Here is a 26,528-nt window from a genome sequence, read left to right on the forward strand (position 1 = left end):
TTTTAAGGCTACTTGAAAGGGAAAAAAAAAAGATTGAAGCATAGCTATTTTAACAAATAGGAGTAGGAGTGATTAATTACTTTTACTGTCATTCAACAGCATGTCACCCAGGGAGTAACCTCATTTCTCCAATTCCCATAAATTTAATAGAGGTCATATCTTGGCCTACTTGGCTGAAAAGCACTGCTCCTAAAACCCTGATGGTACTTTTAAGTTCACTGATGTGTGAACATAATTCTCTGCATCTCTCAGCCCCACATACTCTCTCTCTCCCAGGGAGACACTTTAGTAGATCTATGTGGCACCATGTGGAAAGTTACAAGGGATGAGCTCTCTGATTCATTCCTCTTTCATGTAACAAGATGAGAAAATTTAAAACCAATGGGTGTTATTCTATGGTGTAGAGATTCTTTCCAGTCTGTTAAGAGAGTATAAAAAGATATTTATTAAAATTGAAAACTATTAGTTATGAGACCCTTGCAGTATGAACATTTATCTAAAAAGAAACTGTAAAGATCCCATTGACAAATTGGCAGGATATGATGGTGGTTAGCTCTTGTGTCTAAACCCATCCTTTTATATGCATTAATCCACAGGAAGATCATTGCAAAGGTCTGCCAGGCACCAGGTAGGATTTTCAAAAACAAAGCCTCAAGGAAGAACAGATGATAAAAAGCAGACTATCACCTATATCTACTGCATGCCCAACTCAGAGACATGGGGCTTTTTGCAGCTAGAATGCTTGCAGTTCCCCACTGTGCTCAAGGACACATTTCTGGGGCTTTCAGTGCTATTTCATCCCTTAATTCCACTATTAGTACTCTCTTTTTATATCTATGCATAAATGTCAATTCTTTCAACATTTAGGAAATGGAAATTGATAAGCAATGGTTTATGTCCCCTTGAGATATGGATGAGAAGAGGAGGTAGTAAAAGAAAAAGCAGTGAATTCTAGAGGTTGAAGTTTGTTTTTGTTTTTTCTCCTTACGATTCTCCAGGCAAAGGAAGTTCTATATGTAAGTTCTAATAGTACCAAGGTGAGCTGCAAGGAGAACAAAGAAATAGCTACCAACTCAATCTCGAGTATTTAGTTTAGACCAATCTCTTGTGCAATCAGGCCTTAGAAAAGATTCTACACAGTAAAAAGAAGGGCAAGCATTAAACTCAGATGGAGTGCTGAACTCACGTTTTCCAACAGAAAAACCATTGGAAGTTTACATGAGAAGTTCTACTGAATGGCTAACAAGGGTGCTGCTGCTGCTGCTGCTGCTAAGTCACTTCAGTCGTGTCCGACTCTGTGCGACCCCATCCCTGGGATTCTCCAGGCAAGAACACTGGAGTGGGTTGCCATTTCCTTCTCCAATGCATAAAAGTGAAAAGTGAAAGTGAAGTCGCTCAGTCATGTCTGACTCTTCGCGACCCCATGGACTGCAGCCTACCAGGCTCCTCCGTCCATGGGATTTTCCAGGCAAGAGTACTGGAGTGGGGTGCCATTGCCTTCTCCGAACAAGAGTGCTAGGTACTAACAATTAAAAAAAAAAAAGTATTGAACAGAATAATTTAGGACAAGGAGGCTGATGTGGAGGAAAGAGAACTTTTCATCAATTTTAGCCCCTGGGAAAACCACTAGACTTCTTTTGGCATATATTTTTTATGTTTTTTAAAACACACTGTATAAGTTTCAAGAGGTTATCATTATAATTCAGCATCCCTATACACTATAAAATGGTCACCAGCACAAGTCTGTTTACCATCCATTATCATGCAGTTGACTTTCTTCCCCCATAGGTTTCAGTATTTGTCAAATGGGACAAACTTTTATCTACTTTATGGAGATACTAAAAAGTTAGATGTAGTTATATACAAGAAAAAGTCTCAGAAATTATAAAAATTCATCAGTAATGAAGTCTTTAAAATCTTTCCTATTTTCAATATTGTCCTCTATATTTCTGATCTGATACTATCACTTATTCTTTACATATTGCTTCTAGTTTAAAATTTATGCTACAATTTAATTCTCAATTTCTTAATAATTTTATTTTATTCAAATCCCTATCTCACTGTCTCAAAATAACAAATGAATACTACCTTTTCAAATTATCTTATATATTTTGATTCAAGGGAAGATCTTCAGGATTCAGCATTAGGCTTTCCAGCCTCTTAATCTTTGGCTTTATTCCTTCTATACTGGCTTTTTTCTCAGAGGTTTGTCCCATGTACTAAAGAAGGGTCCCTCAGCATTGAGCTCCTGCAGTCATAACACCTGTACCTTGAAAAAGGCTACCACGTGGAGTAAGAGGCAGTTTTTTAGACAAGTTAAAATTTGTAGGATGGGGAAAGAAATGCAGAACATGCAAGAACTCCAGGCACCCATGACTGATTTCATAAAAATAAACAAGAAAAAGAGTAAGAGCATAAAAGACTAATGGTAAAGGGGCTGACAAATGGTAAATAATCCACAAATGATGAAATATAAATGACTAACAAATATGCAAAGTGGTCTAGTCTTACAAGTAACCAAGAAAAGCAGGTGGTAACATTTTGAAGAATAAGAATCACACATTTTCTTAAAGAGCTACTGGCAAAAAAATAGGTGGAAATAAAAGCTGTGAATTTTTTTTCCTAAGTAAAGCACACAACACACTTCTATATGAGAAAAGCTAAAATAAATGAGTTAAGTATTAATTAAAGATATTAGTTTTTAAAAGAAGTACAGAGAAACAAAACAAAATCCCTTAGGAAAGCAGAAGGAAAAATAACAAAGTCAATGTAAAAACCAAAGCAATGAATTAGGAAGAAGAATATGAGAATTAATAAATTAAGAGTATATTTGTTTTAAGAAAACAAAGTCAAACCCCTGCAATTCCAATTAAGAAACAGAAAACAGAACTATATAGTAATGAGAGCAAAAAAAAATGACACCACTGCTACACAGGCATTTAAGATGTTCTGAGAATATAATGTTCTTCACTATAATGACAGATTTTAGAATCTGAATGAAACAGATAATTTTCTAAGAAAATATAAATTAACAAAATTAATACAAAACATTGAAAACCTACACATAACAATAATCAAATAAAAAAAAAGAGGTTAAAAAAGCTGAGCTGAAATTTTTTAAACTATTTCCAACTGTTCCAGAGTACTGAAAAAGATGGGAATCTTTCCAATTTGTTTTATATGGTCAGCATAAGCCTGACACTAAAGTGTGGTACACATAACTCAAAATAAGTTATATATTTGGAAAAAACCTAATTAAGTATACACTAAGTGAAAATAAATCTATATGAATTAGAATATCTCAATTGTAAAATAAATAAAATTCATGAAGTGTATACATACACATGGCCAATACATATGAGTGCTTGCTTTAATAATCAAATTAAAATAAAGTGTCTTTGTTGCCCATGTGATTAGCAAAGAATAGATTAAAACGTCATTAACACCTACTGTACATGAGGATATAGGAAAAACAAGAAAGACACTTTGTTGGCAAAAGTGTAAGACTTTTCTGGAAAGTACTTTCATGTTGTATATTTTCTAAAATATGCTTTTGGGGATTGTAATGTCTATGCCTGACTCAGCAATTCCAATGTGTAAGAGGACATTATAACAGATAGAATATGAAAATTTAGAAATGATCAAATGTGTGAACAAAGATGTATACACAAGGCTATTCAATGTATATTATTTATGACATTAAGAACTCTCAGTGTCTCTGGAGAAATTTCTTATTAGGAAAAATATTAAATGGGGATCTAGTAAAATTATGAAGGCATTTGAAAAATGATAAATTTATATTTATTAATGCCCAAGATATAGTCAAAGAAAGAAACATAATACTATGGAGAATGAATAATATCATTATAATAAATGGAAGGATAAAGACATAGATAGATGATTGATCAATAGATAGAAAGTCAGGTAAGATGGAGATATCCACACCAATATCCAACATTTAAGAATGGTCATTCTTAAATAATGGAATTGTAAATTGTTTTCTCTTAATAATTTCTTAATTATCTAAATTTTTAACAATTTAGTAAAGTTCTTTTCATTATCTGTGGCAAAGAACCAATTCTCTTCAGTTTTGTCCCAATCTGTTGCAGACTGATATTTTAGTAAACAAAGTAAAAAAAAAAAATTACTAGAAAAAATGAAGGGAAACATCACACAAAAAATACAAAGCTAGCAAAGAGAGATGAGAAAGCCTTCTTAAGTGAACAATGCAAAGAATAGAGGGAAAATAATAGGATGGGAAAGACTAGATATCCTCAAGAAAATTAAGAGATACCAAAGGAACATTTCATGCAAAGATGGGCTCAATAATGGACAGAAACATCAAAAATCTAACAGAAGCAGAAGAGATTAAGAAGAGGTGGCAAGAATACACAGAAGAACTGTACAAAAAAAAGATCTTAAAGACTTGGATAATCACGATGGTGTGGTCACTCACCAAAAGCCAGATATCCTGGAGTGTGAAATAAAGTGGGCCTCAGAAAGCATCACTACAAAGCTAGTGGAGGTGGTGGAATTCCAGCTGAGCTATTTCAAACCCTGAAAAATGATGCTGTTAAAGTGCTGCACTGAATATGCCAGCAAATTTGGAAAACTCCAACAACTGGAAAAGGTCAGTTTTCATTCCAATTCCAAAGAAGGGCAATGCCAAAGAATGTTCTAACTATCTTATAACTGCACTCCTTTAACATGCTAGCAAGATAATGCTCAAAGTTCTTCAAACTAGTCTTCAACAGTATGTGAACCAAAAACTTCCAGATGAACAGCTGGATTTAGAAAAGGCAGAGGAACCAAGGACCAAATTAGCAACATTATTTGGATCACAGTAAAAACAAGAAAATTCCAGAAAAACATCTCCTTCATTGACTACAGGAAATCTTTTGTCTGTGAGGGTCAGAATAAAGGTGGAAAATTCTTGAAGAGATGAGAATATCAGACCACCTTACTGGCCTCCACAGAAACCACAGTGCAGGTCAAGAAGCAACAGTTAGAGCTGGACATGAAACAGTGGACTGTTTCAAAATTGGGAAAGGAGCATGTCAAAGCTGTACATTGTCACCCTGCTTATTAGACTTATATGCAGAGTACATCATGCCACATGCTGGGCTGGATGAATATCAAGCTGAAATCTAGATTGCCAGGAGAAATATCAACAACCTCAGATATGGAGATAATACCACTCTAATGGCAGAAGGCGAAGAGAAACTAAATAGCCTCTTGATGAAGGTGAAAGTGACAAAGCTGGCTTAAAACTCAACATTTGGAAAACTAAGATCATGGCATCCCATCCCATCACTTCATGGCGAATAGATGAGGAAAAAATGGAAACAATGGCATATTTTATTTTCTTGGGCTTGAAAATCACTGCCAATGGTGACTGCAGCCATGAAATTAAAAGACATTTGCTCCTTGGAAGAAAGATATGACCAACCTAGACAGCATATTAAAAAGCAGAGACATCATTTTGCCAACAAAGGTTCGTATAGTCAGAGCTATGTTTTTTTCAGTAGTCACATATGGATGTGAGATTTGCACTATAAAGAAGGCTGTGCCCCAAATAACTGATACTTTCAAATTGTGCTGGAAAAGACTCTTGAGAGTCCCTTGGACTGCAAAGAGATCTAACCAGTCCATCCTAAAGGAAATAGTCCTAAATATTCATTGGAAGGATTGATGCTGAAGCTGAAACTCCTACACTTTGGCCACCTGATGCGAAGAACTGATTGACTGGAAAAGACCCTGATGCTGGGAAAGCTTGAAGGCAGGAGGAGAAGGGGATAACAGAGGATGAGATGACTGAATGGATATGAGTTTGAGCAGACTCTGGGAGCTAGGGAAGGATAGGGAAACCTGAAATGCTGCAGTCCATGAGATTGCAGGAGTTGGACATGACTTAGTGACTGAACAACTGCAATTTTATTATAATTCAACAGATACAATATTTCTCTATCAAAGTACTATGATAGTTTCTAAATGCTTGCTCTCTGTTCTTGTGCATCAGTAGCTCATGAAGTGTCACCATGTAGCACTGATGTAGTGATTAAATACACAGACTCCAGGGCCAGGCATCTAGGTGTAAATTCAAATTACTAACACTGTAAGCTGAGAAGATTACACTCCAGTTTCCTTGTCTGTAAAATGAGTAATGAAAGATATGCACTGAATATTTGTCCCTCCAAAATGCATTTGTTGAAACCTAATCCCATATGGTGTGATCACTCACCTAGAGCCAGACATCCTAAAACGTGAAGTCAAGTGGGCCTTAGAAAGCATCATTACGAACAAAGCTAGTGGAGGTGGCAGAATTCCAGTTGAGCTATTTCAAGTTCTGAAAGATGATGCTGTGAAAGTGCTTCACTCAATATGCCAGCAAATTTGGAAGACTCAGCAGTGGCCACAGGACTGGAAAATGTCAGTTCGCATTCCAATCCCAAAGAAAGGCAAACCCAAAGAATGCTCAAACTACTGCACAATTGCATTCATCTCACACGCTAGAAAAGTAATGCTCAAAATTCTCTAAGCCAGGCTTCAGCAATACGTGAACTGTGAACTTCCAGATCTTCAAGCTGGTTTTAGAAAAGGCAGAGAAACCAGAGATCAAATTGCCAACATCTGCTGGATAATAAAAAAAGCAAGACAGTTCCAGAAAAACATCTATTTCTTCTTTATTGACAATGCCAAAGCCTTCGACTGTGTGGATCAAAATAAACTGTGGAAAATTCTGAAAGAGATGGGTATACCAGACCACCTGACCTGCCTCTGAGAAACTTATATGCAGGTCAGGAAGCAATAGTTAGAACTGGACATGGAACAACAGAATGGTTCCAAATTGGAAAAGGAGTATGTCTAGGCTGTATATTGTCACCCTGCTTATTTAACTTATACGCAGAATACATCATGAGAAACGCTGGGCTGGAAGAAGCACAAGTTGGAATCAAGATTGCCAGGAGAAATATCAATAACCTCAGATATGCAGATGACACCACCCTTATAGCAGAAAGTGAAGAGGAACTAAAAAGCCTCTTGATAAAAGTAAAAGATGAGAGTGAAAAAGTTGGCTTAAAGCTCAACTTTCAGAAAACTAAGATCATGGCATCTGGTCCCATCACTTCATGGAAGATAGATGGGGAAACAGTGGAAACAGTGGCTGACTTTATTTTTCTGGGCTCCAAAAGCACTGCAAATGGTGATTGCTGCCATGAAATTAAAAGGTGCTTACTCCTTGGAAGGAAAATTATGACCAACCTAGACAGCATATTAAAAAGCAGAGACATTACTTTGCCAACAAAGGTCCGTCTGGTCAAGGCTATGGTTTTTCCAGCGGTCATGTATGGATATGAGAGTTGGACTGTGAAGAAAGATGAGTGCTGAAAAATTGATGCTTTTGAACTGTGGTATTGGAGAAGACCCTTGAGAGTCCCTTGGACTGCAAGGAGATCCAACCAGTCCATCCTAAAGGAGACCAGTCCTGGGTGTTCATTAGAAAGACTGATGCTTAAGCTGAAACTCCAGTACTTTGGCCACCTGATGCGAAGAGTTGACTCATTGGAAAAGACCCTGATGCTGGGAGGGACTGGGGACAGGAGAAGAAGGGGCCGACAGAGGATGAGACGGCTGGATGGCATCACCGACTCAATGGACATGGGTTTGGGTGGACTCCAGGAGTTGGTGATGGACAGGGAGGCCTGGCGTGCTGCGATTCATGGGGTCTAAAAGAGTCGGACACGACTGAGCGACTGAAATGAACTGAACTGAACTGAATCCCTTATGTGATGGTATATGGAGGTGGGGACTTTGGGAAGTGATTAGGTGTCTTGAAGGTGGAGCCCTCTTGAAGAGGATTTGTTCCCTTATAAAAGAGACCACCCCCCAAAAAAGGAGACTCTCAGTGAGCCCTCTGGTTCCCTTTCTGCTATAAACATTGTTCACGTATGGATTTCTCTGTGAACTAAAGTCTTCATTTCTCTGGGATAAGTGCCCAGTGGGTACTTGTTGAGTTGTGCAGTAATCACATGTTTAGTTTATTAAGCAACTGACATACTGTTTTCATCACTGGCTGTACCATTTTACATTCCCATCAGCAAGGTGTGAGTGATCCAACTTGTCACCATTTTGATGTTGTCACTACTTTTTAGCCATTCTACTAGGTGATATCTCACTGTAGTTTTAAATTACATTTCTCTGATGGCTAATGATGTCAAACAATAAACATGTTGAACATCTTTTTATGAGCCTATTCACCATCGGCATGTCCTCCTCAGAGAAAACTCTGTTCATGTCTTTGCTCACTTTCCAACTGGGTTCTTTTTTTTCAACTGTTGAATTTTCAGTGATTTTCCAGGGCAACTGAGCAAAATATGTTGTAAGATGGAGTATTTTATATATATGTTGACTACATTTGATTGGTTAATGATGTTGTGAAAATCATTGGGATCTTTGCTGACTTACTTTCTAATATTTCTATCACTTGCTGAGAGTAAGAATATCGAAATATCCAACTATAATTATAATGTGAGTAATGTTTTAGATTTCAATTAAAAACATAAAAATAAAACTATATAAAAAGATGGGACTATTATATAGTTATAATTTATTATAAAAATTTGAAAATTATGTTAGGAAATATGCAAGAAATTAATGGCAATTAAACATGGTAATAGAGTTATGGGTAACTTACTCTCCATCTTTTTTTTTTTTCCTTTTGGTAATTTCCTGAACAATTAAAAAGCTTAAAAATTTTCCAACTGAATGATATATACTGTAATTTGTAGATAATTGATAGCTAAAATAATGTCTCATTTTTAAAGATTTATTGTTCTTTCCTAGATCTGCAAGGATCACTCAAGATTATGTCCCAGGAGTATGGTGGGCAAACAGTCATCATACAATATTCTATTAAATGAGAATCTATTAGCAATATCAATCTTACTAATGATGAAACTAATTAAAGAAAAATGTGTAGTTGTATTTTTAAGAGTGGGACCCATAGCATAAAATTTAATCTTGGTTTTTTTCTGCTATTATTGGGCTTTCTGTTATTTTCATCTGTGTTTTTAAACAAACTTTGAAATTTCATTGTGCCACAATTTCTGAAAATAGGTTTGATATTTTTTCTTAAAACAACTTTGAAATACCTTAGAAAAAGCTTTTATAACTTTTTATAAACTTTTAATAGCTTTTTATAACTCTGAAGTATTATCAGGCTATTTTCAGAAAACTATCAAATATATTTTGTAAAGTATGTATTTTTAATTAAAATTTTAGCCTATGATTTTAATTTACTACTGAAATTTACTATTAAATTTTGAAATTTTAATATCCAGTTTCTCATCAAAACAACAACTATACCCATAAGAATTTTTACTTCGTTTTCCCTAAAAAATTATGCTTTTAACTTGTCCATGCTTCCTTTTAAAACAAAAATTTAACAACTAATTTTTGTTTTCTAATTCAAAGTCTTCTCATTAATTTACTATATTAGGTAGTTTAAAACTTTTTATTACCTTGTTTCCATGACTTTTTTCACAAAAAGCTAAAGTGCATAGCTTTAGACAAATACAACTTGAAATAAGTCACCCTTCCTGCATGCAAATAAATACATCTCATATTAAAGTCCTTGATCTTCTAGAGAATTCACTTTGTTAGTCTTCACAAATGGCTACCTGAAATTTTAAAATTCAGCAAAATATCTGAAATGTCCTTTATAATTCTGATACCAGTACTTTGTCTATATTTTCTATATTTCTACCTTTAACATCAACATATTTGTAACAATTTGCCTTACTGCAAAGCTTATTTCAAAGACACATCACTTTGGCAAACAAATAAGGTAACCTTTGATAAAATCAGAAAGTTCTCTATCTTACAGTACTTGATTGATAAATCACGATCACCACAAATACACAGGCTGCATGTTTTTCCATTTTAATGTGAACTGAAAAATTATTATTGTCTTTCCTTGCTTACAGTTTGGTTTTATAAAGTATACACTCTGGAGCATTAAGATTGATCATTTTATTCCTTTTTTTGGCCTTGAAACTCATAAAAGTAGAGACTATAGCAAACATTAGAAGATCAGGCACTTATTTTTCACTTTCTTTCAATGTTCACAAAGTCTTAATGTTATTAAACTTGAAGGTCAGCTTCCTCTTGCTATGTAGAATCTGAATGTCCTTGTGGAAGTTACTCCCCTAATGGCCCCTGTATTCATCCCACAAAAAGCATGCCTGAGAAAGGAGCTGTATCTGTTCTACCGCACCTGATATGAACAAAGAGGCGGAAGGGGCAAAGGACATATACAACGTGGGGCTTTTTCTTTTATGTTTAAGATTTTCAACAAACAGGCTTCTCTGTCTCTGGAATTCTCCAGGCAAGAATACTGGAGTGGTAGCCATTTCCTTCTCCAGGGGATCTCTCTGACCCAGGGATCGAACCTAGGTCTCCTGCATTGCAGGTGAATTCTTTGCCGTCTGAGCCACCAGGGAAGCCCAAGATTTTATGTGAAAAAAATCCATGAGATTTGAGCATTTAAGATTTTGGGGAAATATGCTGATTTAATTTAAAGGATAAAACTACTCAGGAAAGTCTAGAATTTTAATACAATGATATGCTAACAAATGACACTACATAATTTCTACTTATGTTGTTTTCCACTGACTTTATAAAAAGCTATGGTATCCAAAAATATTTTTTCTTCCTGCTGCTGCTGCTGCTGCTAAGTCACTTCAGTCGTGTCCGACTCTGTGTGACCCCATAGACTGCAGTTCACCAAGTTCCCCCGTCCCTGGGATTCTCCAGGCAAGAACACAGGAGTGGGTTTCCATTTCCTTCTCTAATGCATGAAAGTAAAAAGTGAAAGTGAAGTCGCTCAGTCGTGTCTGACTCTTAGCGACCCCATGGACTGCAGCCTACCAGGCTCCTCCGTCCATGGGATTTTCCAGGCAAGAGTACTGGAGTGGGGGGCCATTGCCTTCTCTGTTTTTCTTCCTAAACAACCAGTATTTTAGGTATCTCAGGGTCGTATAGGATCAAACTGGTAGAAAAGGAGATAGCTTGCTGTCTCAAGTTATCATGTTCAAATTATAACACTTTCGTAAACTATTTTTTAAAGTCTGTTTACAACCACACTGACATTTGTGAGGTCAGACTCTCAGGAATAGTTGCTAAATCACTGTTAAATACTTTGTCTCTATTATTATGAATTTTATCAGGTAATCTTGATAAAGCATCGAAATTTAGCCTTGACTAAGATCATTTACAAATACTGTGTATCTTCCATAAAAGTCTTTGTTCCCCCACCTTGCCAAATATTGAGAAATGTATCCTGAGAGTCCTCATAAGAACATGAATAGAAGTTGACCCTTTTCTGAAGGGCAAGTAGAGGGGGGAAAACCTTTATGTCTGATTATGTGTCCATAGTTGTATGGGAAAATGAATACTAGATTATAAAGAGCTCTCATAATTAATAAAAAGATTAACACATCAATGGAAATAGGCAAGGAATAAAAAAATGGGAATTTACACAGAACTAAAAATAGCCAAGATTTATTAAAAAGACCTATTAAATTAAACCAATTTAATTAGACCAAATTAAAATGTAAGGGTAGTATTTTTTGTCTGATGATTACTAGTAATTAATAAATATTTATTGACTGAATATATGTAGTAAAAAATTTCTCCCATCTAATTGGAAAAGACTTTTAAAAATGATATGAATTATCATAGTTGACAGAATATCCAGGTAGTACCAGGTAACTACCAATTCAAACGAAGGGTGTAAAACATCTAGATTTTCCTTCAGCTTATAGTTATTGGATAAGATTAAGAAGAGAAACACATTTTAGAACAGAACAAACCCATTCTCAACCTATCTGCACTTTAAAAAATAGACAATAATGTTAATGTAAATGGCAAGGCAACCTCAACTTAATCTACAAAAGAAAATTAGTTTAAATAACATTTTTTAAAAAACAGGATTTAGAATACAAGAAATCTTACATGGAGATATATACAAAGAGGTACTAATCCCCAAATATTACTACCCCTGGTGAGAAAAGCGTACAGGAGATAGAAAATAGCAGAGAAGCAGATATTCTGAATAAGGTTACTAAGTGATGGTGGAGTTTCTCCTCCCCCATCAGCCTCGATTCTCAGGAACAGTAGAAAATTCTAAGGTGGAAAAAAAGTACCGATCTATCCTTGTCATATTATTGATACTTCTTAATGTTTGGGGTTCTCTCCCCAAAATTAATTATTTTCTTCCTCTACAGTTTATCTATGGTGCCCAGAAACCATTGACTTCCTGGAATTTTTATTAAGAATTCCACATTCCTGCCATGTTTTTCAGATACTGTGGCCGCTGCCAATAAATTCTAATAAATTTTCACTTCTTTTCTTTCAATAACATCCTAGAGAATATGATTCAGACTCAAATTAATCACCAATCATGTTAATGGCTCCTAGGAGTTTACTTCCGATACCCCTTATTATAGTAAATCAAACTTGATAGTGTGCTAGATTATTGCTTAGCTGGGTTTTCATAAAAGCACTGGTATTTAATATGATTTATACCTGGTTTTCTGTTAATATCTTTGCTTATTGTGTGCTTTATTTTTAAAACAGACATTCTTAGCTAATGGCACCCCTTTAAAATATATCGTACTTTAAAAATATTTTACAGGAAGCATTTTATAATAAAATGTGTTGCTTATAGTCACTTAATAGTGAACAGGAAAAATTTATTTAATTTACAATCAAAATGTTAATAGTTTACTTGTTTGGAAAAGTATGTGTATATATTATGTTTTGTTTATTTAAAAGATCAATTATTTGTCAAGATGATTAGAAAATTTAAAGCATTGTATTTTTTTTTTCTTTTAAAGCTTTGCAGCAAAGGGGCAGTTCTGGGAAAACCATTTGAAGCATCTGCTGAAGATATAGCTAGTGTGGCAAGTTTCATTGAGACAAAGCTTGTTGCATGCTATCTGCGAATGAGGAAACCTGACCTTGCCCTGAATCATGCGCACAGGTAAAATGAAGGGTTAATAACTGCAAGTAAGTACTGTCCATGCAAGCAGAGGGTATGATGTGAGCTTGTAGGATTAACTTAGACTCCATTTAAATATAATCACAAAACAAAAACCTCCTCTTTACTACTTGATTTATGTTAAGCTAGACAATCAGAGAGATCACAAAGGGCATCTCAAAACCTAAGGGAAGAAATAAACTCATAATTAACTATCATAAAGTGAAGTCACTCAGTTGTGTCCGACTCTTTGTGACCCATGGACTGTAGCCTACCAGGGTCCTCTATCCATGGGACTCTCCAGGCAAGAATACTGGAGTGGGTTGCCATTTCCTTCTCCAGGGGATCTTCCCGACTCAGTGATCAAACCTGCGTCTCCCACATTGCACACAGATGCTTTAACCTCTGAGCCACCAGGGAAGTCCAAAGCAGGACAAAATAAAAAGGCAGGCAACTGCAGTAGCAAGTGACTGCAGGAAGAAAGGAGGGAGTGAATAAGGTGAAGTAAGGGGTGAGAAGGATGAGAAAGATTTCCAAGACTGACTGAGATACAAAGAATGGTAGAAAGAAATTCCAGCTGTGAACCATGAGCAAAGACCCCAAAGTTTATGGCTTATTTGGTGCTAACATAACTGATTCAAAGGATGTTATGAAGGGGCAAGTGCAACAGCTGTCCAAAGGTATGAATCACCTTTTTATCATTGTCCTTAAAGATTTCTTTTATATATTTCTATCCTCTTCAGAACTCTGTATTAGCTTTTGGTTTCCTAGAATCCTCAAGGTTACCCAGCCCTATGTTTTTTCCTATAAAAATGTCCTCTCCTACATCTTGTTCCTTAAAGGCCTTGATCTTATCATGGGTGGTATTCAGTTTAATCTGATAAAGTGATTATATCTTTTAAATAGCTCTTTTCTTAGAATTATGATGCCTCTATACCTCCCTGCCTGATTTAGAGCAATTTACCTAAAACTTTAGTCTTGTTCATTCTCTGAGCTCATACATCCTGGATTTCTTTTGTACACAAATAACAAAACTAATATCAACATGAAAACATAACGCCTTCCCTGTTAATAACCAGTAGGAAACATAACCATCAATTATATTGACTCATTATGTGAGCACGAGATCTGCCAACATGCTAAAACTCATTTATAACTCTATATCCACATGATATAGAAGGTCCATCAGATATTCTTAACAGCTCTATGGAGACCTCAAACTTATAGGCTTAAGTTTGACATCAAGGACCTACTGACAACAAAATCACTTTGAAATTCCTAAGATAACCTGCTGGAAAGAAACTTTTTGCTTTAAATAAACTGCAGAACCTAAACACAGATTCTCTTTGATACCAAAGAAAATCTAACTCTATATTTTCTGGAAACACCTTATGCAACCATAGTTTTTAAACCCAGTATCAGGACATATGGTTACATTGTAAGAATTTTATTTCATTTCCATTTGAAAGGGCCAATATTGGAAATGTAATGTATACTTCAGTATGTCAAAATATTGGAATTTCTGAGCCACTTGGATGACTTGTAAGCACAATAAAATATTTGAAATTGGGAATAGCCAGAAAATCTACAGGCATATGTAAACAATAATGAATTGAGATGCACCTGAAAGTAATTAATTATCACCTTGCCCATGGTTTTCACTACACATATGAAGTGCCATCAACATTGCCTACATATTAATCAAAATATCTCCTGGATATTACAATGGTTTGATAAATTTTCAAATCATTTTTATAATCATAAAAAAATTCTAAATGGCACGATCATGCCAAAATTCAATTCAGTGTTATAAAAATAACTTAATGAACATTAATCAAAATAGTATCATAAGAAACAATAAAATGCTATGGTTCCTAAGGATGCAAGGATTAGTTTCGATAGGTTCACTATTTAGACTTTGAAACTTTTGTTTTAAAACAAAGAGTGCACTTTCAAGTCCTTGAAAATTACCGAGGAGAGGGTATACAATATAAAGATGAAAAGTGAAATGATCTTCCCTATTATGCTAGGATTAACTTCTGTATCCTTTTTATTCTATTGTAAAATAATTTTTGCTTCTGTTTCTAAGTTGAACATTAACTAAGAAATGGAAATCAATAGAGGTTAAACAGTGAATTCATACAATTAATTATGCACTAAGTGAAATAAATCATTTTTGTAGGCTTGTCATATTGCAGAACTACAGAAATCAGTGCATATGATTCTAACATTAAAATGTTTTTAAAGATCTCAGATTTTTAAAATAAAATCTGAAACATAAATATATCTCTCAAAATAAATAATCAGGATATTCGGTCTATAAATAGCTTATAACCATTAGTTATACACTGAATGCAGAATCTTTCTTTTCTATTATTACCACACTGTGATGGTTGATACTAATCATGGATCAAAATTAAAATATTCCCTTTTTGCATTTATTTGCATTCCTGAAGCATCCTTTCTTTAATTTTATGTAAATTAAAGAGGCCTACTGCATATCTTTAGATTTGTTAACACAGAAATTAGCTTGAAAACCATCATTTAGTTTTGCTTTTGATAAAAATAAGTGCATATTGTTTTGTCATGTAGAAGACGACAGGAACCATAACTGTATGGTTTTAGGTTCAACAAAGATACATTTTGAAATTAATTAGCCAAGTATTGCCATTTAAAATATGCTAATAAGTAATACAAAGGCTTTGGGGAAAAAAGTGGAAGTGTTTGTCTTTTAGTCATGTCCAGCCCTTTGTGACCTCAAGGACTGTAGCTTGCCATGTTCCTCCATCCATAGGATTTCCCAGGCAAGAATACTAAAGCAGGTTACCATTCCCTTCTCCTCGTGATCTTCTCCACCAGGGACTGAACCCTGGTCTCCTTCATTGCAGGCAGATTCTTTTACCATCTGAGACACAGGGAAGACAACAAAGGCTTTAGAAACAACTATTAGCAAGTTTTTCTTTTTTAAATAACATATTCAAAGCAGCATATTTGGATGTCATTTTTTTTAAATTTCAAACCAAAGTAATGACTACACTCACCAGTCTAACATATCAACTCTGTGCTCACTTCATCAAACTATTGTCATTGTTTGTCAGTGGTGTCTTGATCATTCCTGAGACTGATTTCTAATTACTGCTATCTTATGAAGAATGGAAATCCTGCTATAACTCTTTCTTCTCATTTAATTATGTGTTGATGTGTATAATTCTAAAGATTCTAATAATACATATCACCTTTTTTGCCTATTCCAATCTTTAGACTGATGTTGTTTACGCTGTAGAATTTTTTCTTTTTAGGCCTTTTTTAAAAATTAATTTATTTTTTTATTGAAGGATAATTACTTTACAGAATTTTATTGTTTTCTGTCAAACCTCAATATGAATCAGCCATGGGTATACATATATCTCATCCCTTTTAAACTTCCCTCCCATCTCCCTCCCCATCTCACCCCTTTAGGTTGACACAGACCCCTGTTTGAGTTTCCTTAGCCTACTATGCTGTAGAATTTTGATGCCACTAGGTGGCAGGCAGGATGAAGTCTAAAATGGCAAATATGTAGAAAGAAGCATCTTTTAAAAATTGTTTTATAATGCTCTCAAGTACGTTCATTCATTCAACAAATATTTATTGAATGCTAACCAAGAGCCTGTGCTAGGCAGTGGGGTAGCAGTTGTAAACAGGAATTGTGTTGTTTTTACACATTAGAAGAGGTAGCAAAGTTTAAAAAACAAATATTAATAAATATGAGACAAAAGAGTGTGATAAATGCAACAAAGTTAGTAAATATAATTTCATATTGCAGAAGCAGCATCATTTATTAAATCACATTCATAGTGTCTGAATCTGACTTCCCAGGTTTTAAATCTGATTCCCCCACTCACCAGTTCATCTGAGTTTAATTCTCCATAAGATTGGGTTATAATAACTTTACCTACTTCACAAATACCATCTCACAAGGTTTTGTGAAAATTAAACAGAAACCCATGGATTCTATATTCCAGCCAAGACACCGTTACTGGTACTGGACCTGCCTTCCTGCTATAAATAAGTATAAAACTAGCAAAACATACGAAACAATTCTTTTTAGGCACTGGAAAATGGTCACTGCAGGACTCTGATCCTTGAGAGAAGGGTGGTATGCCCAGTGAGCTAGCATGGTTTTCCTGACCAAACCAGGGAGATGAAGATCAAGCTAAACTTCAATCTCAATGAGCTGAGGAAGCAGAAATTAGAATATCAGTTCAGTTCAGTCGCTCAGTCATGTCTGACTCTTTGCAACTCCTTGGACTGCAGCATGCCAGGCTTCCCTGTCCATCAACAACTTCTGGAGCTTGCTCAAACTCATGTCCATCGAGTCGGTGGTGCCATCCAACCATCTCAACCTCTGTTGTTCCCTTCTCCTCCTGCCTTCAATCTTTCCCAGCATCAGGGTCTTTTCCAGTGAGTCAATTCTTCACATCAGGTGGCCAAAGTATTGGAGTTTCAGCTTCAGCATCAGTCCTTCCAATGAATAGTCAGGACTGATTTCCTTTAGGATGGGCTGGTTGGATCTCCTTGCAGTTCAAGAGACTCTCAAGAGTCTTCTCCAACACTAAGTTCAAAAGCATCAATTCTTCCATACTCAGCTTTCTTTATAGTCCAACTCTCACATCCATACATGACTACTGGAAAAACTATATCTTTGACAAGATGGACCTTTGTCCGCAAAGTGATGTCTCTGGTTTTTAGTATGCTGCCTAGGTTGGTCATGCTTTTCTTCCATGGAGCAAGTGTCTTTTAATTTCATGGCTGCAGTAATCATATGCAGTGACTTTGGAGCCCAAGAAAACAAAGTCTCTTAGAATATCAGATATTAGAATATCAGGCTGCTAAAAAAAAACCTGTAATTTACAGAGCACAGATGACTGAAGGAGAAATAATGTGAGGGGGTTGGGGGTAGAAGACTGCATGAGGATTTGCTGCATGTTCTTGACCAAAATGAAAAGTAAGATTTCATGTAGCAGAGACTGCCTGCCACAGGACTAAGTAATAAATGAAAATACCAGAGGAGCTGCAGTGATAGGAGATACTGAAGAACCAGTGTTAAGAGAGCTCACCGAGTACCTCAGCATTCAGTTAAAATTCCTGAAAGATAATGCTTAAAGAGTTAGGACCATGACCTCAAGAAAGAACCAACCGCACCTTAGAATTATGCTCAAAAAAAAAAAAGAATTAAGCTCAAAGTCAAAATTGACCTATCTGAAAAACCACACCTGACAAGAACACGAGTATTTGCCATTTAACTGCCTGATAAGAAAAAAATTCCACAGGTTTGCAGTGATGATGTCATAACCTCAGTTCCTTACAAAGTTTCATCCAAAATGTTTAGCATAAAACTAAAAATTACTACACATTCAAAGAAATAGGAAAGTGAAACTCATATTTAAGAAAATAAATAGTCGATAGAATCAGACCCCAAGATGACCCCCATGTTAGAATTGGTAGAAAAAGATTTTAAAGAAGCTGTAAAAAAAAAAATAGGTTAAAAAAAAAAACAGGTTCAAGGATCTTGAGGCAAAGATGGCCATAGTAAGTGAAGAATTGAGGATCTCAACACACACAAAAATAGAAACTATAGAAAAGAAATAAATGGAGATTTTACCATGGATTAATGAACTATTAATATCTAAAATAAAAATATACAGATTGACTTCAATATCAGATTGAAGATTTAGTACTAAAGACAGTTTTAGTGAACTTGAAGACAAATCAATAGCAATTACCCAATATGAACACACAGTATAAAAGATATTTTAAAAAACTTAGCTAATGCTTCAGTGACCTATTCTCAGACACAGTAACAAGTCATCTAGCTACATGGTTTTTCCGGTAGTCATGTATGGATGTGAGAGTTGGACTCTAAAGCTGAGAGCCAAAGAATTTTGAACTGTGGTATTGGAGAAGAGTCTTGAGAGTCTCCTGGACTGCAAGGAGATCCAACCAGCCCATCCTAAAGGGAATCAGTCCTGAATATTCATTGGAAGGATTGATGCTGAAGCTGAAACTCCAATACTTTGACCACCTGATGTGAAGAACTGACTTATTGGAAAAGACCCTAATGCTGGGAAATATTGAAGGCAGGAGGAGAAGGGTACGACAGGGGATGAGATGGCTGGATGACATCACCAACTCAATGGACATGAGTTTCGGGAAGCTCCGGGAGTTGGTGACAGGGATGCCTGGCATGCTGCAGGCCATGGGGCAGTAAAGAGCCAGACACAACTGAGCGACTGAACTGAACTTAACTGAGCCACATGTAACTGTTTCAAAGAGAAAAGAGAGAGAAAAGGGCGTAAAAGGTAGTTATTGGAAATTTTCCAAATTTCGTTTAAAAAAAGAGTAAGACACATTTAGCCCCAACTAAAGTAAATATAAACAGAACCATATCTAGGAACAGCAGAGTTTTGAAAACCCAAGATGGAGAGAAAATATTAAAGGCAGACAAAGGATAACAACACATTATTTACAAGGGACAATGATACAAATAACAGGTAACATTTAATCAGAAATATGGAGGCCAAAATACAATAAAAGAGGAAGCTTAAAGTGCTGAAAGAAAAATGATGTCAAACCAGAATTCAACAAAAAAAATTCTTCAAAATGAGAGTGAGATAAGAACATTTTTATATAAAAGTTTAAAAATTAATAATAAGTTAAGATGTCCGAACCCTGGGGACTACGCCTCAGAGGGCTATCTCTTCTCCAGTTTGGTCCTTTACAGACTGGACATGGAGCCAGGGGTGGCTTAGATCCCTGAGAGCAACTTCACTTGAGATGCCCCTCCTTTCCACAGTAATAGCAAGCCCGTCCCCTTTCACCTGGGTTCCTCTGGGCATTTTCTCAGACTGTTTCAGAGCAGATCTAATAGCCATTGTTGGGGCTTCAGTCTTTTGCCTGGATCTTTTTTGCCTCTTATTTTCCTCCTTATATTCTCTACCATAATATACTGTCTGAGCCAGCTGTAACAGCTTTTCTAAAGACTTATTTGGTCCAAACACCTGTTTTTGTAACTTAGAGCAGATATCTGGAACTGAGTGAGTGGGAAATCTATCTTTTAAGACCATTCCTCCTGCACTTTCAAGATCAACATCAGTAAACTTGTGGAGAGCCTCCCATATCCATCTAGGAATTTACTAGGAGTTTCCTTCTCTCCCTGTTCTGTCAGCCAACTTAGCATAGTCTAAAGTCTCAGTGTGCGTGCTCTCTTGAGTCCTTCAAGAATACATCTGACAAAGTGGCTCTGTTATTGGAACCACTTGGCTCCTAGTAGGAGGGAGGGCTATTTCATGTTCCCTCTTTCTCCTTGTCTCATGTTCAAACCATTCATCTCCAAAAGTAGTAGCTTCCCCCAAAACTTGAGTTTTTGAGTCAGGAGTCAGCATCTGTCCCAAGACATACATTACATCTCTCCAAGTAAGTTCCATAAAGTAAAGTTAGTCCCATAAAGCCTTCTATGTACTTTTTGGATCTTCTCGATATTCTCGACTGCAATTGGTACTGTTTGAATTTCTACCAAGACTGAGGTAACCCCTCCTGGAAGGGTGCCCCAATTCTCAGCCTGTTCGGTTGGGAGCCCCAGATACAGGGACAAAGTAAGAGAATAGGAGGCAGCTGAAGGTTTCACACCCAAATCTGCACCCTTAGGACATAAGTCTGGTGTGTCTTGCAGAGAGATAAAGAGCAACACATATGTCACTTCTACCCATTTCTCTTGCTTTCTACAGAACCGGTCTAGTTGTAAAACAGTAATGATTGAGATCCTTCAACAGGTCAGAGCTCCCCAACTTCTAAAGGATACTGTGGCCATTCAGTATCACAGAAGAAGATCAGGAGTGTCTTTTTTAAACTCTGGGGATAAAACTTGTCCCAGTTCTTTTAAATACATTTTAAAGAAGTGGTTCTGGAACTGCTAGCTCCCATCTGTAAGACAGAAAAAAGAGGCATCCACAGCCATGGCTTTTTTCCACTGGAATAGTCCTTCCCTGCTCTAGATGGGTGTGTAGACAGACTCTCCACTGAAGCTTTCCTTCCCTGGTTGGACTTAGTCTGTTAGTCTGTCCCTTACTGATGCAGGTGTCTTACTCCCGGTTCTACCACTGAGGCGGGGTGGAGATGCCCCAGGGGTAGACCTGATGACATCCCAGACTGACTTAGTTCCATACCACCAAGACCTTTCTTTGATTTTCCCTTTTCTCTGATGCCACTCAAGGTGAAGCAGAGTAGCTTTTCGGAATGTTTCCCAGGCTAGTACTACTGGGGGAAGCATCCATATTACATGTGCCTGGGCACTTTCCTGCTGTAGAAATGGTGAGTCATAGAGGCATGAACGACAATCAAGATGTCCCTTCGGAGTGTCACCATGCCAGTAAATGTGATGGCAAGAGAGGTGGTGGAGGGCTGGCCAGCGAGGAAAAAGCGATTTCTGTCCTCAAGCGACTAGGACCAGTCCTTCCAGTTCATTTCCGCAGATTCCACAAAAGGAATATATCTAGGGAGTTGAGACAAAGGCCATCAGAGAGCCTTCTCTGGTCTGCTAAGAGCTAGCACTACTGAAAGAAGCAGCCCGTTGCATTTCCAACCTGAACCGATCCTGCAATTCCCGGTTCGTGTCCTCAAACACCTCATGGTCACCAGTGGTGCTTTTATCCACAGAGATAGGAGACAGCTGTGACAAAGATCACTTTCAGGTAGCTGGCCCCTGAGGCAGGCAGCCAAGAGAGTGGCCTCTAGGCTGAGTCATTCCTGGGGCTGGAGCTCTGCCTCACTTTGAGGCATGCTGCTGGAGTTGAGTCCCACCTCGCTCCATACGTGCTCCTAGTAACTTTCTAGCAAGGCGTGCCTAGTTAGCAAGGCTAAGCACGTCCATACATGGGGTCTAAGCAGAAGCACACAACAACAGCATGGATCACAAGTCCTTGAAAGTCTATGATCGGACAGATTATGTTAGTAGTTCTAATTCCCCACACAATTATGGAATGGTCAAAGAGAGCAGGAAAAAGTAACCGAGAAAGGAAAGTTCGGTCCACACGCTTTGCCCATTTCTGGCTGCTCCCCTAGCAGGGACCGTGGGTGTCTCTTGGCATTGGCAGGTCGGTATGAACCCCCAACAAGGCTCCCCTTTTGGGGGTTGTCTTCAGTCATTAGGCAGCACTGCAAACCCGCAGAGCAGGGCTCATCACTTGCTTCACGCAGGGCACGTCATTCATTTACACAAGCACAGCGCAGAGTTAGTAAAGTAAAGCAGAAAACGTGCATACCGAGAAGGCACAGAGGCTAGAGCTCTGCGTGTTCTTACCTTGTCCTGAAGATCCTGGACGAGCCCCCAAGATGACAACTTACAGTGAACGGTGTCAGATTCGTGATCTCCGAAGAAGATTTAACTTCGGGACCAGGGACCAGGCTTGATCACTCAAGAGCTTTTGTATAACAGAGTTTTATTAAAGTGAAAAAGGGACAGAGAAAGCTTCTGACATAGACATCAGAAGGGGTATGGAGAGTATCCCCCAAGGAGATTATATTTTTTAAAATACCATTTTTGACATGAAAAGATGCTCAATGTCACTAATTATTAGAGAAATGCAAATCAAAACTACAAAGAGACACTGTCTCACACCTATCAGAATAGCCAGCTTTAAAAAGTCTAGTAACAAATGTTGGAGAGGGTGTGGAAAAAAGGAACCCTCCTACACTGCTGGTGTGTATGTAAGTTGGGGCAGTCACTATGAAAAATAGTATGAAGGTTCTGCAGCAGAAATCTAAAAATAGAATTACCATATGATCCAGCAATTTCACTCCTGGGCATGTAATCCAGACAAACTATAATTCAAAAAGATACATTCACTCTTCATATCAGCACTATTCAAGACATGGAATGGCTGAATGGATAAGGAAGATGTGGTATACATATACAGTGGAATACTACTCAGCCATAAAAACAATGAAATAATGCCATTTGCAGCAACATGGATGGCCCTAGAGATTATCATACTGAGTGAAGTCAGTCAGAAAGAGAAAGTCAAACACCATAGGACGTCACTTACACATGGAATATAAAGTATGGCACAAATCAACCTATCTACAAAGCAGAAACTCACAGACATAGAGAAGAGACTTGTGTGGCCAGTGGAGGGTGGGGAGAGTGGGAGAGGGATGGACTGGGAGTTTGGGGTTAGTAGGTGAAACTATTACATATAGAACAGATTAACAACAAGGTCTTAATGTACAGCAAGAGAACTATATTCAAGATCCTGAGATAAAATAGTAGGAAAGAACATAAAAAAGGATGTATATATGTGTGTATGAGTCACTTTACTGTACAACAAAAACGAATACAACATTGCAAATCAACTATACTCCAATAATAAAATAGAATACCATTTTTTAATCTAACAAATGCTCAGTAAAGATAATTTGGAAACTTCTATGAGAATATATCTTTGGGGATATTATTATTTATAACTTTGAGGATAATTAAAATGCTCAGAGGTGATATGAGCTTAAAGCATTACAGATATTAATGAGTTTTAGAATAAACCGGTTTATAACAGAAGTAGCAGAAATGTTGAAAACTTCTTGCAGATCTCATGAATTGAGGTATCTGAAATACAACATATTCCTCTTTGCCATTACTGAATGTTTAAATTTTGGCCAGGAGTGACATCAGCAATACAGCAGAACAGGAAGTTCCCAGCTTGTATCATCCCCTGGCAACAGTTATTTGGCAGGGATTCATGAAACCTCCTTGGAGAAGGCAATGGCACCCCACTCCAGTACTCTTGCCTGGAAAATCCCATGGATGGAGGAGCCTGGTAGGCTGTGGTCCATGGGGTCACTAAGAGTCGGACGTGACTGAGCGACTTCACTTTCACTTTTCACTTTCATGCTTTGGAGAAGGAAATGGCAACCCACTCCAGTGTTCTTGCCTGGAGAATCCCAGGGACGGGGGAGCCTGGTGGGCTGCCGTCTGTGGGGTCGCACAGAGTCGGACCCGACTGAAGCGACTTAGCAGCAGCAGCATGAGACCTCCTATGGTTTCCTAGGAGACTATGAAACCTCAAGGAAGGGCCCAAGACCAAAGGAGTCTGCTTTAATAAAGCAGGCCCAAACCAAGGGGTTGAGGTCCCTACGGTGGTCTTAACTAGACTCAGAAACGGTTCTGACCCCTGTGGTTGCCTGAAGTCCCATTTGACCTTGGTGTTGCCACTGGCACAATATGCCGAGTGACACAGGAGAAGTCGTGCCTGCCTGTGCCTCAGTAACAGGCCCACAGACCTTAGTCTTGGCTGTGGGCACTGAAGTAACTCATGATCTGATTCCATCCCCTTCCAGTCACTACCATAAGCAGTCCTACCAGCCCCGGGACCTGACTGGAAACAGCCTCATTTGCACCCCCAGAGATCCTGAAATGTTTCTCTGATACAGCTCCAGCCCCTCCCCACTGCAGTCAGGGAACAATCCTACCCACCCAGGGATCTGGTGGGAAACATGACCACCCATGCCTGCAGAACCATGTCTGCAGATCTCAGTTCTGGCTGTGTACCCTGAAGGAGTCCTTTGTTTGGGCCTATTATGCTTAAAAAAAAAAAAAAGTCTTACTTACAATAGCATCAAAACCAGTAATACTTGGGAATAAATAAAACTAAGGAGATAAAATACCTATACACTGAAAACTATATGACACTGAGGAAAGATGGAAGAAGACACAAACAGAAAGATATCCTATATTCATGGATCGGAGTAATAAATATTGTTAAAATTCCATACTACCCAAAGAAATCTACATATTTAGAGCAATCACTTTGGAAATTTCAGTGACATTTTTCAAAGAAATAGAAGTGAGTCAAAATTCATATGGAACCACAAAAATATCTGAATAGCCAAAGCAATCTTGAGAAAAAAGGAACTGAAGGCATTACACTTCCTGACTTCAAACTATATTACAAAGCTATCAGACAAAGGAACCAACAAGAATGGTACTGGCATATAAACAGACACATAGACTAATGGAGCAGAATAAAAAGGATAAGAAATAGATCCACGTGAGTATGGTCAATAAGTCGAAGAAAAGGATGTCTAAGAAAAAGTCTAAGAAAAGGAATACAGAATGGGAAAAAGAATAGTCTCTTTCTCAATGGCATTAAAAAAAAAAAAAAAAAAAACAGATAGCCACATGCAAAAAAAATTAGACCCTTGTATTACACCATTACAAAAAATCAACTCAAAATGGAGTAGACTTAAAAGTAAAACTTCAAACTATTAACTTCTAGAAGAAATGATAGGGAAAAAGCTTCTTAACATTGGTCTCTGCAATGATGCTTTGTATATGATACCAGAAACACAAGCAACAAAAGCAAAAATAAATAAGTGGGGCTATGTCAAACCAAAATCTTCTGCACATTAAAGGAAATAATAAAATGAAAAAGGAGCTTATGAAATAAGAGAAAATATTTTCAAACCATACATTAGGGATTATAAACCATGATAAGGGGCTAATATTCAAAATATATAAGGGACTCACAACTCAATAGCAGGAAAATAACCTGTTTTTTTTAATGGGCAAAATACTGGAATAGACATTTTCAAAGAAGACATACAAATGACCAACAGATATATGAGCATCCCTTACCTTCAGGAAGCTGCATAGTGAAACAGCGAGCTACCACCTCATACCTGTTAGGATGGTTATTATTTAAAACAAAAAGTGAGATAAGTATTATCAAGGTTGGAGAAAAAGGGAATCCTTGTGCATTGTTGTAAATTGCTATAGCCATTATGGAAAACAGTATGGAGGTTCCTCAAAAAATCTAAAAAGGAACTATAATATGATCCAGCAATCCCACTACTGGGTATATATCCAAAGAAATGAAGTCAGTATCTTGAAAAGACATCTGCACCCCATGTTCACTACAACATTATTCATAATAGTCAAGATGTGGAAATGATCTACCTGTTCACTTAGAAAATGTGAAATAGGTACACACATACAGAATTTTATTCAGTCATAAAAAAGTAGGAAATCCTGCCATTTGTGACAATATGAATGAACCTAGAGACATTATGCTAAAAGTGAAATAAGCCAGACACAGGAAGACAAACATTGTATGACCTCGCTTACACAGAATCTGAAAAAGTCTAACTCAGAGAGCCAGAGAGTAGAATATTTGTTGCCAGGGTCTGAGGGTGGGAAGAAAAGTGGTTTCAGCTTTCAGCATAGTGACTATAGTTAATAATATTGTACTGTATATTTTAAATTTGAAAAGAAGAGACGCTAAGTGTTCTCACCACACTGAAAAAATAAAGGTTAACTATGTGAAATGTGAGGTGACAGATCTGTTAACTTGATTGTAACAGTCATTTCACAATGTATACATGTATCAAACTAGCACATTTTACACTTTAAATACATACAATTTTTGTCAAGTACACCTCAATAAAACTTAGAGAC

The 26,528-nt window shown here is 37.1% G+C and overlaps 1 protein-coding gene across 1 annotated transcript in view; it reads left to right on the forward strand.

Moving 5' to 3' along the window:
- Window positions 1-26,528, forward strand: part of SPATA16 (spermatogenesis associated 16) — a 229,329-nt gene that overhangs the window by 44,460 nt on the left and 158,341 nt on the right. The window contains 1 exon segment of the mRNA XM_065942119.1: window positions 12,900-13,045. Within this exon segment, the coding sequence (XP_065798191.1) occupies window positions 12,900-13,045 (146 nt within the window).

The sequence above is a fragment of the Muntiacus reevesi genome, chromosome 8 (assembly GCF_963930625.1).
Source record: "Muntiacus reevesi chromosome 8, mMunRee1.1, whole genome shotgun sequence".
Lineage (NCBI taxonomy): Eukaryota > Metazoa > Chordata > Mammalia > Artiodactyla > Cervidae > Muntiacus > Muntiacus reevesi.